The 20,392-nt window shown below is 35.0% G+C and overlaps 1 protein-coding gene across 1 annotated transcript in view; it reads left to right on the top strand.

The window, feature by feature from the left end:
* The window catches only part of LOC138695298 (uncharacterized), a 292,562-nt gene that overhangs the window by 252,731 nt on the left and 19,439 nt on the right, over window positions 1-20,392 (top strand). The window contains exons 3-4 of the mRNA XM_069819726.1: window positions 17,144-17,279; window positions 18,253-18,386. Coding sequence (XP_069675827.1) covers window positions 17,144-17,279; window positions 18,253-18,386 — 270 coding nt within the window. The remainder of the gene's footprint in view (window positions 1-17,143; window positions 17,280-18,252; window positions 18,387-20,392) is intronic.

Below are 20,392 nucleotides of genomic sequence, written 5' to 3'. Positions count from 1 at the left end.
GGTCTGAGTATGTTTTCGAGTGACATGCACAATAATACAACCTTTTAGACAAGGATTGGCTTTGTTTTGGAAGAAAACATCCGTAAAGTGTGATAGAGGTCTCAAAAATAATTATATATACATATATATATATATATAATGTAGCCTATATATGTATATAAATCATGATAATGGCCAATTTGACTGTGCGAATTCATTACAAATACACAATCGACGTAAAAACAGATATAATTTACATGATAAATCAGGAACGCGAAATATAAGAACTTTATAACTTGTATGATAGCTAATCCCTAGTAATCGATAGTGATCGATAATTTGTTCGTGTAAGTGTGGCTTCTTTAGATATTACTTCTATGAATATATGGCGAAGATAACAGTCAGTATCGCCAATTGTAGATAAATATACCACCCGCATTAAAAAAATCAGAATTTAATCCCCCTCTAATGGTTACAAAAAAAACTAGATTTAGCGGAAAACCGCTGATACTGTCAATTATGAGAACAATTTGTACTTCATCTACATCAAAATTTTCCCAAATACTTTTTTATCTGTCCGAATAATAGGGTCATCTATTGAGAACTAGCGGAACTATTTTAAAGTTTGTCAATTTTTTATACCATTGGTTGTGACTTATCCCGTAGTTAGGAAGTTCTCTTACAAGATCAGAAAATTGGAGGTAAGATATCTTTGAACGCCAGTGGATACACGGGATAAGTCAGAACCAAGGATATAAAACAATTGACAAACTTTGAAATAGTTCTGCTAGTTGTTAATAGGTGGCACCATTATTGGGGCGGTTAAAAAAGTGTGAGTGAAGATGATTATGTAGATTAAGCATAAATATTCTCATTATTGACAATATCAGCGGTTTTCAGCTAAACCAAATGTTGTTTTACAATAAGAAGAGTACTTCCTGACGTTCCTGGAGCTGTGACATATAACATTGGAGCAAGATCTTGTCAGCCATCTAGACTTAAAAGGAAACTTCCTCAAGACATCTTTCTCAGCGATACTGACGACTCTTCATAAATTTAACACGGAAATCATTATCATATTTTTAGTCACATAATTCACAAAATGATTAATTAACTAATTTAAATTACTTAGAGGAGCCTTTAGAGCCAACCTCAGCATGATATTCTGTATGTGATATACCATAATTTAACAGTGGTCTGTATAGCAAGTTTGCTGGTCGACCAATAAAAAAAAAAGAAGAGTGGTATGAAAAATTGAGTTAAATTATGCGAGTATATTTCTGTACTATTGACAACACTATTATCTTCGCCATCTATTCATAAAAGTAATAACTAAATAAGCCACACACCAACACATTATCGATTACTATCGCTTAGTAGGATCAAATATCTTTGAACGTCAGTGTACACCAATGGTCGTCAGCACTCGCTGAAATGGTAAAATGTAAGCGGAGCCGTCCCGTGGTGCAGCAGGAAGAGATAGCATACCCGCTAGCAGCTACAAGTTCACCATAGTGCAATGTGTTCTCTGCGGGTAAGATACGTTAGCCCCAGGATGCTCTGTGCTGACGAACGCTGGTGTACACCGAGTTATAATATAATATAAATTGTTGATGTATTCTGTATTCATAGATATCTCATCTACGACTTCATGATCGTGTAAGCGAACTTTCAAAGCACAGGATAAGTCAGAACCAAAGATATAAACAAGTGAGAAACTTTGAATGAGTTCCAATAGTTCTCAATAGATGGCCCATTATTGGGGCAGTTAAAAATTGTCAGGGAAAATCATTATGTAGATTAATCATAAACTATTTTCATTATTGACAATATCAGTGGTTTCCAGCTAAACCCAATGTCTCCGACCTGGTACTTAAGAAGAAACAATCTGTTAAAAAAAAAAAAAAAACCCAATGTTGTTTTACGTTGAGTAGAGTGGCATGGAAAATTTAATTCTATAATGCGGGTATATTTTAGGTACGATTAGTGACACTACTATCTTCGCCATCTATTCAGAGAAGTAATAACTAAAGAAACCAAACTTACACCAACAAATTATCGATCACAATCGATTAGTAGAGTCCTATAGCTTTGAACGACAGTGTACACTGACGTTCAAAGATATCTGATCCGATTAATCGATAGTGATCGATAATTTGTTGGTGTACATGTGGATTCTTTAGTTATTGCTTCTATGGATAGATGGCGAAGATAATAGTCATTGTTGCCAATTGTAGATAAATATTCCCGCATTGTGGAATTCAATTTTTCATCCCACTCAACTGATTGTAAAACAATACTGGGTTTGGCTGGAAACCGCTGATATTGTCAATTGTGATAATAATAATTAATGCTTAATCTACATAATCATTTTCTCTGACAATTTTTTTAACTGTTCCAGTAATGGTGCAACCTATTGAAAACTAGCGAAACTGTTTCAAAGTTTGTCAATTTTTTATATATATTTGGGTCTGACTTATCCCATGGTTGGAAAGTTCGCTTACACGACCATAAAATTGTAGGTCGGATACCTTCGAACGTCAGTGTACCTGACTCCTTCTAATTTATAGTGATCGATTATTTGTTCATGTAAGTTTTGCTTCTTTATTTATTACTTCTATGAAGAAGATGGCGAAGATGACAGTCAGTGTAGCTAATAGTACATAAATATATCCACATTATACAATTCAACATATCATTCTCCCTCTAATGATTGTAAGAAGCGCTAAGTTTACCGGAAAACTGCTGTTACTGTCAATTTTATTATGAGAATAATTTATATTTAATCTACATCAACATTTTCCTAAATAATTTTTACCCGTTCCAATAATAGGGTCACCTATTGAGAATTAGCGGATGTTCGTTTATACTATCAGAAATTCTGGATCAGATATCTTTGAATACCAGTGTACGTTTATGATTTAAAGTTGGCGGGTTTCGTTATTCCATATTGTTGTATTCCATGCAACTAGAACCTGCGTCACAACTTATTAATTTGGTAAGAATTGATTTTTGGTAACCCATGTTTGCATTCTGAACGTAATATGAACCTCGGTTCATGATTTTAACATAACTTATTTTAGGCCTACTTCTGTCCAAATTATCAATAACGATCAACATCTTGCACGGAACTGAGAACTAATTTCTAGCGTGTATATCATCACTAGCGAATAGTATTATCACAGTCTACTATATACAGTCGCGAAGCTTGAGGTGATTCTTTGCAAATCTCGTGATAAAGCGCTCCAAGCGGTTAGCAACTAGAAACAATAGACTGTCCAGTGTCCACGGTCGACTTTGGACTGAATCGTATTTCCATCGAGTGCTAGCTCGTTGCGTATTTCACATTGATGCTTGTGAAATGTTCGTTATTGGTTGTAATAAAAATGTTAATGGCTAAAATACAATAATTGGAATAATAATATTTTACTAGAGACGTAGAAAATTTAAGTTTGTTTTAATGAAATTTATTGATCACGTTTTATTTTCAATTCTGGTGGGATTATTATTGCTTAGGCCTACTTTTTTCAAAGGATATGTTTTTAATTATAGTTGTTAATTTTGTTGTTATTTTTATTTGTTACTTTACTAGAGACGTAGAAAAAGTCTGTTACAATAAAATTCATTAATCACGTTTTATTTCCAATTCTGGTGTGATTATTATTGCTTAACCTCAACTACGTAAGCCTACACTACAAGTACCGGTACACGTAAGTTAATCCATTAATTCATATTTCCATTATTATTGTTGTAAAGGGAAATGCAAATTAGTAGTTATTGGTTTCATAGTTAATTATCACTATAATCTTGAATGAGTGAAGCGATTATAGTAAATTTCAGTTCGTTTTGCACAAACAAAAATAATATTAACCTATTTCTTGCAGGTATCTTCGAGTTTATGGTGGAATTTAATATACTTCATTAAAATAATAAATTAACTTTATGCATTTAATATTTCAATAATGGAAGGAAGGTGATAATTTTTCCAAAAGAACACAACGAAAGTGTAACATATTTTGTCGGCTGCTAGGAGAGAGATCTGCGATGATGAGGCGATAGTAGCGATCCTAGTGGTGGGCAACTATCCATGTTTGCACTTTTACTACATATTGAGCTTCGCGACTGTATATAGTAGACTGTGGTATTATTGTACACTGGTGTTCAAAGATACCTGACTCCTACAAATCGATAGCGATCTATAATTTGTTTGTGTAAGTGTGGCTTCTTTGGTTATTTCTTCTGTGAATAGATGGCGAATATAACAGCGAATGTCGCTAATAGTACATAAATATACCCGTATTATAGAAGTAAACATTTCATCTCACAATAATAAATAATCATTGTAAAAAGCTCTAAGTTCAGCGGAAAACCGCTAATACTGACAGTTATGAGAATACTGTATACTTAATTTACATTATGATTTTCCACAACACATTTTTATTCCTCCCAATAATTGCGTCACCTATTGAGAACCAATGGAACTATTTCAAAGTTTGTCAATTTTTTATATCTTTGGTTCTGACATATTCCGTGGTTAGAAATTTCGCTTACATAAACAGAAATTTCTAGTTTAGATATCTTTGAACGTACGATCACAGACGTAGGAAACTATTTCTGTGAGTACGATGGTGATGAAGATCATAAAACTACCCCTTTACCTTTACTTCCTCGCTGTTCTTACCTATAAGGATACGTATACGTTGGAACAACGATAAACGATAAGAGAAATGATCTAGCGACGCTTTGGTATTATCAAAGAATCAAGTGTTCATATCGGAGCAACGAGAACACGGGAAGCGAACATTTTGATTTATCAGTAGAAGATATTCTATGCATCCACTTAATGAGAGAAGGTATATAGAAAGTATCAGCTGCCACGTTCAAGGTTATTATAACTTAAATACGTACAAAATTAAACCCGTTTCTCATCCCAAAGATAGTATAAATTCGTTCTGTTGTGATTGGTTCTTGTGATCACATAACATAGGACGATCAATTTGTCAATATCTACAATAATTAATTTAATAAGCCGAAATAATAATAAATCGATTCATATTAGGATATATTGATAACCACCGATATTTATACAGATTAATATTATCTTAATCAGAGATCATATGAACGACAAGAGCGAAGAAAATGGAACTTTGCTTTTTCGTCGCTTTTATCGTGTATCTTCGCTCTTATCGTTACCCCAATATGCACACCTCAATAACAATGCATGCTTCAATTCTCTCTGATATAGCATCGCTGCTTGTTTTATCGTTTATCGTTTATCATTTATCGTCGTTTTAAAATCGGACTGATTTTACACAGTAAGTCCGATAGATTGCGAGTTCAAGCGCCAGTAAAGGGAATTTCTTTACATAGTTTCTTAGAATTCTTGTATGTTCTGTAACTTAAAACTACAAACATCTCACTATTTTAAATACTGTTGACATTTTTTATAACACAAAAGCATCAAGTAATACTCCATTACAAAAGAAATAGTATTTTGAACTTTTGCTACGATCTTCTATCTGTGTTGGCTATTCTGGTTGTTTACTCCGTAGGCAAAGATGGCTCCGCATATTGAACAGGGATTTGATGCAGGTGTAAATAATATAGTTGCTGAGAGTTCTAGTGATAGGGAATGCACAAGAAATATTAATAAGTGGGAGAAGGATATACAGGAAAAGAAACACATTACTGGTGAGTTATATATAAAAGTTTCAAGGACGAGGTAAAGCTGTCGAATATGTGAGGCAGGACTGCAGGTGATCGTGAAGGTATTTCGAGAATGTTTGTTACTAAGCAAGTCCAAATATTTTCTTGATCTTACACAATTTAGAAGAACATGACTTACAAAATTGTATGTTTCTAATTACATTAGTGTGAAAGTAGTTAAACGAAGATTTGTAAATTATCCATTATGCACCAATCTTCGTGTGTTTATAGTGTAAAGGCTCATTCACAATGAAAATTAAACATAACGTAAGCGTTAACTTAAGAATATACACGTTACGGTAAAATCAAAAAGTTATCATTCACGATAGGAACATAAACATAACCGCAAACATACTTGGTAACCATGGAAACGTAACAACGATGCCATTTCTTCATATTCTGTCGTATACTTCAGCGCTCTACGATTGTGTTCTGTTTGCAAATCACGTAAGCATAAGCATGAAAGTTTGGAGTTTGCAAACTTTCATGTTAACGTCTTACGGTAATGTTTATGTCAATGTTTATGTGAATCATTGTGAATGATCCCATTTGGTAGCCTGGGCGCAAACTTCTGTGTTTATGTTACGGTTATGTTTAATTTTCATTGTGAATGGGCCTTAATGGTGGAAAAACGTATGCAAATTATATAAGAAAATGTTTTAATCAACCCACTCAATCAGCAGTGAGTGGACATAAAGTATTTTGGCCTAGAAGTAAACTTCAGGGACCCCAATGTAGATAATTTACCTTTATGATCATTTTCATTGTTCCACATCTGCTTGTACGCCCAAGTGCTTTTCTAGTTATTTTATTATCAAACACTATCCCTAAACAGGGATCGCCTGGAAGACAAAATTTTGTCTAGTACATATTACATGATTAGTTGTGAATATAAAACCAATGCAAGAGAAAAAGAAATTACAGTGCAATGTCTTATCTGAGGTGATTTCTTAACAATGTAATTGGGGTCTACCATGTAACAGGCTACGAAACGGAACTATTTTTTTTGTTGATTTTCTTTTGTTTATTGTTGATTACGTTGTTAGTGACGTCATCAATCAGTGTCTTTTTTTTATAAGCGGCAGTGTTCTGTGAAATGTTTCTTTTGTTAAATTTGTTTTGTTATGTAAGTGATTCTGTGGTTTGGTGTTTTCTGGTAAGTTAGTTGTAATTTTTTTAAGTTGTGACGTGAATAGTGAAGTGGGTGTCAAAGAGTTTTGCGGTGTAATATATACTTGGTATGTTGAGTGATTTTGTAATTATTACGATATATTCTATTTAGATATAAGTATAGATAATATACTCGGGCTTGGGTTGGATCCCCCTTTGGTCTCATTGAATGGTTTCTTCCGAGGTTTTCCCCAGCCGTGGGACTGAAACCGCATGGTCTATGGCGAGTCTTCGGCATCACTTCATTTCACCCTTTTGATTTGATTACCTGGTTGGATTTTTCCGAGGTTTTTCCCAACCAAAAGACAAATTCCGGGTAATCTTTTGGCGAATCCTCGGACCTCACCTCACCATTGTAGAAAATTACTAAATTGTAAAACTGTAAAAATTGTAATTGTAATATTGTAAAATGTTGACTTTTTCCACATCTTAAAGCTTCATTGCTCATGTAAGATCTATGGAATATAATGAATGAATGAATGAATGAATACAGGCCGAGGTTTGTGACAAGATTAGAGGTTAGTTGAGGTGAAAACTAAATGACGTGAAGCCGAGGTTTATAACAAAGTGGTTAAAACACTAATATGCGTTACAAGAGCGGTATGTTGATGTTTTCATGTTCGAGGAAAAGATTGAAAAAGCGAAACGTAGTTGAGCTTGTTTAATTTCCGAGAACATGAAAACAAACATACTACTCGTGTATAGTACATTATTCTGTGCGAAGATCGTTTATTACATACCTGAAAGAGGAATTTCTAATTAGTTGCAATGAAATCTCCATCTTGGTTTCTGTTCAATTACGGCAACCTTTAAAAACTAAAATATCTATCTTCAACATTGTTGCTATAAAATGTTTTCTGTGTTTACTATATTCCAGCAGACCGTGATATACGTCTGTCTTTTTTTCCCCCCAGTCTATAAATGCGAACTTAAAACAAACGGTAAGGTTATGTAATGATTTATTTTTCATTTTAATATTTTAACAATATTATTTATATAACATATTGCAGTAATAACATCGGCATCTGGAATCTTGTTGATTTTTTCATGGCTTCCTTAATGTTACTTGCATTACAAATGCAGTAACTTTTGTGGTGTTGTAGAGTTTACTTAATTTTTGCAAATATTTAAAAACAATAATTAACAGTGCAATTTCAGGTGAAATTGCAGTGGTAAGTTTCCAATTTATAATTATTACTATGTTAAACGTCTCTAAAAATAATATGTTAAAAGCCTAAAGCAGTAAAATGAATATGGCGCTTAAGCGGTAAGAAGAGGAAAATTGTTATGTGTGTTACGTTGGGAATACTGAATGTGGTATTTCACACTTACCGCGTATTGGTTTTGTGCGGAAAGCAAGCAAATACACACGATCTCGCACAAATGTATGTTGCAGCTTATCGTCGGACTTTGATGCTGCTCAAGACATTGACTTAGTATTCAACGAAGTAACAAATCCTGTAAAATGTACGATAAACTTATCCTCACGAGGACATTGTCGCATTGGCATTAAAGATGAGGCGTTGGATTGGTTTACTCCGTACTTATCAAATAGAAAACAAAAAGTAGAAATAAATATACCAAATAGTCACAAAGTTACTTATTCAGAATTTAGAAATATTAAACATGGTGTTCCGCAGGGGTCAATTTTAGGTCCATTGTCTTGACCATAAACAATTTATCCCATGCAGTTTCATTTGCAGATGATATAACTGTGATTATTTCAAGCAAACAATACGGTCATTTTATAAACACTTCCAATACAGTCTGAATCTAATGAAGGAATGGTTCCATGCAAATAAACTAGCACTTAATGTTGATAAAATCAGTGCAGTCAAATTTAGTACACGTAATAGTGCTCAGGTTTCCTACAGTATTAGATTAAATGGAACTAATCTCAAAGAATCTATAAGCACAAAGTTTCTTGGTTTAGAGTTGGATAATCACTGGAACTGGAAAGGGCACATAGAATGCATTACTCGTAAATTGAGCTCTGCCTGTTATACATTAAGATCCTTATCTGCTATTGGTGGTATAAACTTACTTAAAATGTCATACTTCGCATATTTTCACTCTTTAATTAAATATGAATTAATATTCTGGGGTAATTCGTCTGAAGCTAAACACATTTTTGTTTTACAAAAGAAAGCTATAAGATTAATGCCTGGTGTGCATGAAAGGACATCATGTAAAAATAGTTTCCAAAATTTAGAAGTCTTGACCTTACCTTGTGAATATATTCTTTCCCTAATGATGTTGTATATTAAAAGCCAAGATACATGTAGTGCAAATCAAGACATTCATCATTTTAATACAAGACATAAATCAGATCTTCATCTCTCCTCTGTTAGTCTAAGCTGTTATAAAAAAGGAGTTCGCTCTTCATGTATTACAGTCTGCAATGCACTGCCTAATTATCTTAAAGATTTGAAGAACCATGAGAAAAGGTTTAGAAAATAATTAACCAAATTTCCACATACTCATACCTTCTACACAACTGATAAATTGTTTATGCTTATGAATTGAATTACTTACTTACTTACTTACTTACTTACTTACTTACTTACTTACTTACTTACTTACTTACTTACTTACTTACTTACTTACTTACTGGCTTTTAAGGAACCCGGAGGTTCATTGCCGCCCTCACATAAGCCCGCCATTGGTCCCTATCCTGAGCAAGATTAATCCAGTCTCTACCATCATATCCCACCTCCCTCAAATCCATTTTAATATTATCTTCCCATCTACGTCTCGGCCTCCCCAAAGATCTTTTCCCTCCAGCCTCCCAACTAACACTCTATATGCATTTCTGGATTCGCCCATACGTGCTACATGTCCTGCCCATCTCAAACGTCTGGATTTAATGTTCCTAATTATGTCAGGTGAAGAATACAATGCGTGCAGCTCTGCATTGTGTAACTTTCTCCATTCTCCTGTAACTTCATCCCTCTTAGCCCCAAATATTTTTCTAAGAACCTTATTCTCAAACACCCTTAATCTTTGTTCCTCTCTCAAAGTGAGAGTCCAAGTTTCACAACCATACAGAAGAACCGTTAATATAACTGTTTTATAAATTCTAACTTTCAGATTTTTTGACAGAAGACTAGATGACAAAAGCTTCTCAACCGAATAATAACAGGCATTTCCCATATTTGGTCTGCGTTTAATTTCCTCCCGAGTGTCATTTATATTTGTTACTGTTGCTCCAAGATATTTGAATTTTTCCACCTCTTCGAAGGATAAATCTCCAACTTTTATAGTTTCATTTCGTACAATATTCTGGTCACGAGACATAATCATATACTTAGTCTTTTCGGGATTTACTTCCAACCCTATCGCTTTACTTGCTTCAACTAGAAATCCCGCGTTTTCCCTAATCGTTTGTAGATTTTCTCCTAACATATTCACGTCATCCGTATAGACAAAAAGCTGATGTAATCCGTTCAATTCCAAACGCTCTGTGTTATCCTGAACTTTCCTAATGGCATATTCTAGAGCAAAGTTAAAAAGTAAAGGTGATAGTGCATCTCCCTGCTTTAGCCCGCAGTGAATTGGAAAATCATCAGATAGAAACTGGCCTATACGGACTCTTCTGTAAGTTTCACTAAGACACATTTTAATTAATCGAACTAGTTTCTTGGGAATATCAAATTCACTAAGAATATTAAATAAAACCTCTCTCTTAACCGAGTCATACGCCTTTTTGAATCTATGAATAATTGATGTACTGTACCCTTATACTCCCATTTTTTCTCCAATATCTGTCGAATACAAAAAATCTGATTAATAGTCGATCTGTTACGCCTAAAACCACACTGATGATCCCCAATAATTTTATCTACATATGGAGTTAATCTTCTCAAAAGGATATTCGACAAAATTTTGTACGACGTCAACAAAAGTGATATTCCTCGAAAGTTACTACAGTTAGTCTTGTCTCCCTTTTTAAAAATAGGTACGATTATGGACTCCTTCCATTCTTCTGGTACAATTTCCTTTTCCCAAATTGCAAGTACAAGTTTATAAATTTCGCTAGATAATGCCCTTCCATCCTCTTGTATTAATTCTGCTGGAATTTGATCGATACCTGGAGACGTACTTTTTCAGATTTTCTATCGCAATTTCGACTTCAGAAAGTGTGGGTTCCGGTATAAATGGCTCAGCAGTTTGTATTTGAATTTCGTCCCGATCATTTCTATTTGGCCTATGTGTATTTAGTAGTTGCCCAAAATAGTTTTTCTATCTGTTCAGAATTGAATGAGAGTCTGCAAGTAAGTCACCATTCTCATCCTTGATCACGTTTACCCTTGCCTGATATCCGTTTTTAAATTCATTTATACCCTTATATAAATCTCGAATGTTTTTATTCTTACTATTTGTTTCTACCTCATTCAGTTTTTCCTTCAAGTAATCTCTCTTTTTATTCCTAAGTGTACGACTTGCTTCCCGTCTTTCATTGAAATAATTATCTCTATATGAATTGAATTATTCTACTTAATTTGAAATGTACAATTTTATATAGCTCAACTAAAATATGTTTTTATATTGATTTAATCTGATTACTATGCATTGTATATTTTTGTTTAGCAAAACTGATAAATTGTATATATGCTGTAAATTGAATAGTAGACTACAGTATATAGCTCAACTGATGAACTTAATTTTATAAATTGAATTAATCTACTTGATATGAATTGTACAATTCTGTATAGCTTAACGAAAATATGTTTGTAAATTGAATTAATTTGTTTACTATGTATTGTATATGTTTGTATAGTTTGGCTGATGAATTGTATAGGCCTATGTTTTTAAAATGAATAGTAATCTGCATAGCTCTACTGATGAGTTGTTTATGATTATAAATTGAATTAATCTACTTGATATGAATTGTACAAATTTGTATAGCTTAACGAAAGTATGCTTGTAAATTGAATTAATCTGTTTACTTTGTATTGCATGGTTTGGCTGATGAATTCTATACGCTTCAAATTGAATAGTAATCTATATAGGTCTATTAATGAACTGTTTATGTTTGTAATTTGAAGTAATTTGCATGATATGTATTATCAATTTCTGTATATCTCAACTGATTGAATTGTTTATGCCTTAAATTGAATTAACTTACTTCCTATGTATTATATTTTATAGCTCAGCTGATGAATAATCGTTTGCGTTTGTGAATTTAATAATCTGATTAATATGTACTGTGTATTTTTAGTAGAGCCATCTATGTAGCTCAATCGGCAGACTCGCTGGCCTGCTGATCCGGAGCTGCGCTCGGGCTTGGGTTGGATCCCCCGTTTGATCTCATTGATTGGTTTCTTCCGAGGTTTTTCCCCAGCCGTAGGGCTGATGCCGGATGGTCTATGGCGAGTCCTCGGCTTCACTTGATTTCACCCCCTTTGAGCTGATTACCTGCTTGGGTTTTTTTTCCCAGGTTTTCCCCAACCATAAGGCAAATGCCAGGTAATCTTTTGGCGAATCCTCGGGACTCACCTCATCCCACTACATCTCGCCAAAATATTGTGAAAAAATGTAGAAAATTTAAAAATGGTAAAATATTGTAAAAATTGTAATTGTAATTGTAATCTTGAACATTTTTGACTTGTTCCACGTCTTAAAGCTTCATTGCTAATTTAGGACCTATGGACTATAATAAATGCAATGAAAAACATAGGGTTAGTTGAGGTTATAGCTAAATGACGTGAAACCGAGGTTTATGACAAAGTTAAAGGGTTAGTTCAGGTGATAGCTAAATGACGTGAAACCGAGGTTTATGACAAAGTTAAAGGGTTAGTTGAGGTGATAGCTAAATGACGTGAAACCGAGGTTTATGACAAAATTAAAGGGTTAGTTGAGGTGATAGCTAAATGACGTGAAACCGAGTCTGTGACAAGGTTAGAGGGTTAGTTGAGGTGATAGCTAAATGACGTGAAACCGAGGTTTATGACAAAGTTAAAGGGGTTAGTTGAGGTGATAGCTAAATGACGTGAAACCGAGGTTTATGACAAAGGTAAAGGGTTAGTTGAGATAATAGCTAAGGGCCGTATTCATAGACATTTCGCAGCACGCGCTACGAGCGTACTAAGCTAGCCCCGGCTATCCATTGGTTACTAGTACAGAATTAAAATCATATCCTATCGCTAACACTGGTTTATGAATACGAAAAACGCTGATAATCCACCGAAAGCCCGCGCTAAAAATGTCTATGAATACGGCCCTAAATGACGTGAAGCCGAGGTTTATGACAAAGTTAAAGGGTTAGTTGAGGTGATAGCTAAATGACGGGAAGCCGATGTTTATGACAAAGTTAAAGGGTTAGTTGAGGTGATAGCTAAATGACGTGAAACCGAGGTTTATGACAAAGTTAAAGAGTTAGTTGAGGTGATAGCTAAATGACGGGAAGCCGATGTTTATGACGAAGTTAAAGAGTTAGTTGAGATGATAGCTAAATGACGTGAAACCGAGGTTTGTGACAAGGTTAGAGGGTTAGCTGAGGTGATAGCTAAATGACGTGAAACCGAGGTTTGTGACAAGGTTAGAGGGTTAGTTGAGGTGATAGTTAAATGACGTGAAGCCGAGGTTTATGACAAAGTTAAAGGGTTAGTTGAGGTGATAGCTAAATGACGGGAAGCCGATGTTTATGACAAAGTTAAAGGGTTAGTTGAGGTGATAGCTAAATGACGTGAAACCGAGGTTTATGACAAAGTTAAAGAGTTAGTTGAGGTGATAGCTAAATGACGTGAAACCGAGGTTTGTGACAAGGTTAGAGGGTTAGTTGAGGTGATAGCTAAATGACGTGAAACCGAGGTTTGTGACAAGGTTAGAGGGTTAGTTGAGGTGATAGTTAAATGACGTGAAACCGAGGTTTATGACAAAGTTAAAGGGTTAGTTGAGGTGATAGGTAAATGACGTGAAACCGAGGTTTATTACAAAGTTAAAGGGTTAGTTGAGGTGATAGCTAAATGACGTGAAACCGAGGTTTATGACAAACTTAAAGGGTTAGTTGAGGTGATAGCTAAATGACGTGAAACCGAGGTTTGTGACAAAGTTAAAGGGTTAGTTGAGGTGATAGCTAAATGACGTGAAACCGAGGTTTGTGACAAGGTTAGAGGGTTAGTTGAGGTGATAGCTAAATGACGTGAAACCGAGTTGTATGACAAAGTTAAAAGGTTATTTGAGGTGATAGCTAAATGACGTGAAACCGAGGTTTATGACAAGTTAGAGGATGATAGCTAAGTGATGTGACGGTGTTCCAGTGATTTAAGGGGATTCGTGAAGTCGCATTATAGCCGACTGATGATGAAACAATGATATCGAAAATGGCGTAATGTAATATTTCCAGAAACAAGAGAGACTATAGTGTCTGCGAGGTGAATAAGGTTTCTGGGTGATCACAATGATAAATAAAACATAAACATTGAGTATCGTAAAATGCAGTAGAGTTGTGTGATACGAGATAATGCAGATCTTAGAAACATAGTACGGAGTCCTGAAATACAGTAGAGTCCTTTCGCCCAACTGTAGAATACAATACCAAAAAATAAAAATCTGTCGTAAATGTAAATATGGTTGAAGTAGTATGGTTTATCAGATTCATAATTTTTCATACTTTTGCATTATTTCTTATCATATTCTACAGTTGAGCGACTGAGCTCTACTGTAATTTAGATATACTGAATGTTAATGTTTTCTTCATTTTCCCCCCACCCAAAACCCTTATTTACCACGCAGGTCCCATAGTGTCTCTTGTTGACGGGAATATTGTATTACGTTATCGCCGCCATCTTTGTTTCGTCATCAGTTGGGTGTAATTCAGCCATATCGTACTCTTCTCTAATCCCTGCAATCGAACCTTTCAATGCAAGTAAAGAAACATTGGTAATTATAAAGGATGACAAATGAAAAACCTTGCGCCGGTCTGGGTAGTGTAGTCGGTATAGCGCTGGCCTTCTGTGCTCGAGTTTGCGGGTTCGATCCCGGCCCAGGTCTATGGTATTTAAGTGTGTTTAAATTCAACAGGCTCATGTCAGTAGATTTACAAGTTCACCGTTGCACAATCGAAAGATTTTCTGAAGATATTGAACTTATTGTAGTGTACTATTCGAATTTTACTTTACTCAAAAATATAAAAATCCTGAGCTATTGGGCACACCTTGAATAGAGAGTAAAGTATAACAGCTAATGAAAAAAGAAGGAAAAGAGCTGTCTTCTGTATGTTTTCGGCCTGGATGAACTTAGTAAAAGGCCGGGGGTTAAATATTCATTTCATCCACAGAAAATTACAACCGATATACAGCGTGTTAAAAAGGTATCCAATATTTTAAGAGGCCCTAGTATGCATCAAAACAAGAAAAAAAATGTCGAATAAACATGGGTCCTACAACACTTACTTTCTGAGATCTGAACACTTGTTCGTAGGAGGTGCTCAATGTGACGTCCATTTATGGCAGTTCCTCTGCCCTTCGACGTAAGAGATCACGCTCTCCATTGAAATTTACCTGGTTGTTCTTGATAACCAAAAGTCTAGGGGATTTAGGTTTGGGGAACGAGCAGACCAAGGTGTGGGTCTTCTTCAATCAATCCCGCGGTTCTGAAATGTCAGCGTCCGGTGTTCACGCTCATTGCGGAAAAATGTGCTGGTGTGCCATCATGCATGAACCACATCTGTAGTCTTTGCTGACATGGCACATACTCCAGCAAGGTAGGCAATACGTTAATAAGAAAGTCCTGATAACGAGCCCCAGTTAATCTCTGTGGTAGCACGTATGGCTCTTAATCTATCGCCAAGAACGCCTCCCATACATCGATTGAGAATCGGTGCTCATTCCTTATTTCTTCAACTGGATGGAAATTTTCATCAGCCCAAACATAGTGATTACGAAAATTCACAACACCATCTCTGCTGAACCCCGCTCATATCCGCAACCAGACTTTTGTTTTCAGTATTCCTTGCGACGTATCATTATTCCATGCCAGGGGTGTCAACTACGGTATGATTATCTGGTAGTCTGCTGTATTGTAGGGCAGAGGAATGCATTGTCATGAATGGACGTCACTTCGGCACCTCCTGTGAACAAGTGTTCAGATCTCAGAAAGTATGTGTTATAGGACCCATGTTTATTAGACATTTTTTCCTTGTTTTGATGCATACTACCACTTCCCAAAATATTGTATACTTTTTTTAACACTCCGTATATAAGTGTAAATACTGAGCCATGATTATTGGAGAAAGCGACAAAAGAACGATATCAGATAATAAGCAGGAGATTCTTTTAAATAAGATTTCAACGATAATCATTAAAAGAATGACCCTTTTAAGTACTTCTTTCAAGTATTCTTATGGTTCTGTTCAAGAGTATTACTTATCAGTCCAGTAAACATAAGAAAAACATTAAATGTAGTCCGCCATTTGGTGACATTGAGTTGCTAGAAAAGTATATTGACAAAATAATTATATATTCAGCAAACATAAAGGATCTAATTAGAAATCTTAGAATATGTTATTTCAAGCTATCACCAGTTTTATAGAGAATTGGCAGTTGCTTATACCCAGGAAACAACTAAGAAATCACATTTGAATGGTTTTCTGTACGATTAACGTGCTATGTTAAATTATTGTTACACAATTAATGTTGATAATTATTGTTAAAATGCTATTAATGTGATATAACAAAGGTTCTGTATTAAAAATAAAATAAATGTTAAGTTTTATTTTCATATTTTTTTTTTCTGTATTTATACAAAAGTCAGCCATCGGCGTGGCTCAATCAGTTAAGGCACATGCCTACCGGTCTGAAGTTGCGCTCGGGTGCGGGTTCGATCCCCGCTTGGGTTGATTACCTGGTTGGGTTTTTTCCGAGGTTTCCCCAACCATAAGGTGAATGCCAGGTAATCTATGGCGAATCCTCGGCCTCATCTCGCCAAATACCATTTCGCTACCACCAAACTCATCGACGCTAAATAATCTAGTAGTTGATACAGCGTCGTTAAATAACCAACTTAAATAAATATACAAAAGTCAATTTTTCTCTGCATTAAGTTTCCCCGAGCACCCACTTAAAGATAATTTTTTGTCACAATTCTGTCAGAACCCACATCTTGCAGGATGACAAAAGGTTGTGAACAAAGAATATTATTTTTCAAATATGAAAAAACATAAGGTCTGTCAAGACATAATATGTATTTTATATTGTTGAACTTTACTCACACCAAAGTGAAATAAATAGAAAATTTCAAAATTGTCGTGCGAGCCTGTTGAGTTTTACTGACTCTTAAATTTCAGTTGCAGAGAAGTGACATGAATAGAGTGACACTGATCAACTTGCACTTCAACACAAGTGGCAATTACAAATGCGAAGTGTCTACAGAGGCGCCCAACTTCGTAACGGTGGCTCAGAGCTCCAATATGACGGTCATGGGTAAGTGAAAATTCATTGATAAATGCTGTATGTAGAGCACAGGGGAGGAACTTCAAAAGTCCAAAATAATCTATTTTCTGTTTTAGATATCATGTAATAGCTCAGACACTCAGATAGTGTAGATTTCTGTAGTTCAACTGTACGGAATAACAACCTCATTAGTCCAAAGAAATTTGAAAAATGATAACCCAAAGACAATATAAAATAATGGGTCTTGAAACTTTTAACTTGCGATCCTGTAAAAACAGTAAAACGTGACTTGTCAGGTTTTTCCTCTGTACTCTTCATATAGGCTTTCCGTAATGGTATACGTCTATTAGAGATGAACAACGATCGAGGAAGCAACACTAACAGCGCCTGCAAAGCCGAAAACCCGCACGACAATGTTGTATACGTACGTCGCGTCGTTGACGTAAACACTGCTTGTGAGTGTTTCGATACGTCGAGATTGATCACTCCCGAAGTCCCGAACGTCAAGCAGCCTTGAATCGCCACAGTCTGTACCTGAATGAACTTTTATCTACTTTGGCAACTGTTATTTATGTATAAACAATCAAGTAGCCTATTTGAAACATTGTCTCTATCTTTCAATGTATAAAAATCCGTTCTCCAGTCTTTATTTAATTACTAGGCCTTTATTATTAATTGATACCTTAATACAATATAAAAATCCCTATTTTTTGTCTACTTAAATCTGAACAATGCCGTAACGGGACAGTTCCGGAAGTTGGATACTTCACATAACATAACAAGACTATTGTTAAACAATTAAATACAATGAGTCTATCTATGCATAAGATAAGATAAGCATAGACGGACTCATTGTATTTAATTATTTAACAAGGTTACAGCTTATCGTACACACATGATGGTCTTTAAATTCATAACAAGATTAATTAACGTTTTCAAAGAGAGAACTTGGTGGATATACCTGATTTTATTATATATTAAGACTTGTTTCTATTTGCTTCAGCCTTCCCGTCAGAGGATCCGGTGATTGAAGGTGTTTTGTCGACATACATGATCGGAGATTACTTATCCGCGAACTGTACATCTGCCAAATCCAATCCTCCAGCTACTCTTACTTGGCATATCAATGGTATCCAGGTATGTGTTTAACGGTAGTCTTCGTTTAAATTTACTAGTGACATAAATTATAGTCTACACGCTCTGCATTTTGAAATAATTTTTTTGATGTTTTGGTTTTGAATGTCATTTCCTCCTAATTTTGGAATGCTGATTCCAAATATGTAAGCAGTTTTCTTCTATCACATCCTTTATTTTAATCGAAATAAAATTTTCATATTGAACCATTACCATTATATAGTTATACCTTTCTACAAGATCATTGTCATGCTTAAAAATGTGGTGTATATTATAATTATGTAATTGGAAACACAATGTACATGCATTTCACAAGAACTACCAACAATTGATATTATTTACAGTGACTTAACATTATTTTACAGGCAGAAATTTCCTTTTTTTAACTTCTTCCATATGCATGAAAAATACTTTCCTTTTGAGGGACCAACAGTAGTCTGTCATCATGTTAACAGTCCAACCAATGTGGTATCTTCTTTCCATGTCTTTCAGATCTTGGTGGAAACGTTCACCTTGTTCCTCTCTGTAAAATCCAAGACAGCTATCTGCAAAATATTCAATGTAACTTCAAACTCATGTAATAACCTAATTTTATCAAATTTTCCAATGTGGTGTTCACAATGATTTTGTAAGCTGAGCTCCTTCTATTTCCTAGGAAGTTTTTTTACAACATCTTTATAGCTCTGCCAGGTTTCCTTTTCTGTTTGGGTCATTGTATCCTCAAAATTGGGGTCACACATTAATTTCCTGATCTGAGGTCCAGTAAAAACTCCTGTTTTCAGCTTGTGTAGGGTTATTCTGTGATGAACACTACATATATACTTAAAACACTCACTGTCCTTATCTAGGGCACGTACAAATTGGCTCATGATACCCAATTTTATGTGAAGGGGAGGGAGAAAAATTTTTGTGGGTTCCACAAAGAGCACATTCATAACATTCTTTGTTCCGTGTGAAAGGTCCTCTGGTTAGTCACTCCCTCCTTTGTCAGTGATGTCTGTCTCGACTATCCCATTCGCACAGGAAACATGGAATTTTTGTGTATACCCATTTGTTGATAACTTTGAAGTCATCACATAAAACCCAACCATATTCGGAGTACTTCACACACACTGCAATAGAAACAGTTTCTGTAAACCTTCATAATTGATCTTTCAAAGTAATAGTCCAGAATAAGCAACGAAGAATTACTGTTGCCAGACCACATACAAAGATGTAATCACATTTTAACGCTAGATACTCTCCATACCCTCCTATGGTATATAAACAGGACTTTTATGAAACACAAATTCTTGATTTTCTCGAAAACCTGACGTGATAGGAAAAAACGGATTGCACCGTTCAACTCAGCGCAAAAAATCCGTTTAGAAACATGCATTCGTTCAAAAACATTTTTGCTGCAGAGCAGTGGGTTCGTCCTCCCGGAGCCACCTAAAAGGCCTTCTGAATAATATGTCATACACGTATAACACATAATCATATTAAAAATAGTCATTTCTTGGTAAGGAAATTTTCTTAGTAATATAGTTAAATTATTCACAGAGAGAAAATTAGTAACTCTTCGTATTTATTAGCGAGTATTGTGTGTGAAATTTTACAAAGTGAAAATAAAATATGTTTTAAATATTTTCCACAAGGAACTTTGTGCAAATAATCTGTGCAGAAAGTCCATGACTAATACAAAAGACTTTACAGCTATATATCTACCTCATGAGTAAATCTCGCAAATCAAAATAAATAAATAAATAAATAGCTAGATGGATGGATGGATGGATGGATGGATGGATGGATGGATGGATGGATGGATGGATGGATGGATGGATGGATGGATGGATAAAAACAAATCAAATATGAAGTTTAGAGGAGGGACGTGTTTTTCACTCTATCCATTCTATTCTGCTTATTCTACTATAATCTGTTTTATAAAATTCTTGCAGTTACATTTAGGACCAAGAACTACCGTTGTGGAGTAAAGTTAGTATATCTTACCGTGAAACGAGCGGGTTCGG

The sequence above is a fragment of the Periplaneta americana genome, chromosome 2 (assembly GCF_040183065.1).
Source record: "Periplaneta americana isolate PAMFEO1 chromosome 2, P.americana_PAMFEO1_priV1, whole genome shotgun sequence".
Lineage (NCBI taxonomy): Eukaryota > Metazoa > Arthropoda > Insecta > Blattodea > Blattidae > Periplaneta > Periplaneta americana.
This window is presented reverse-complemented; position numbering and strand designations above follow the sequence as displayed.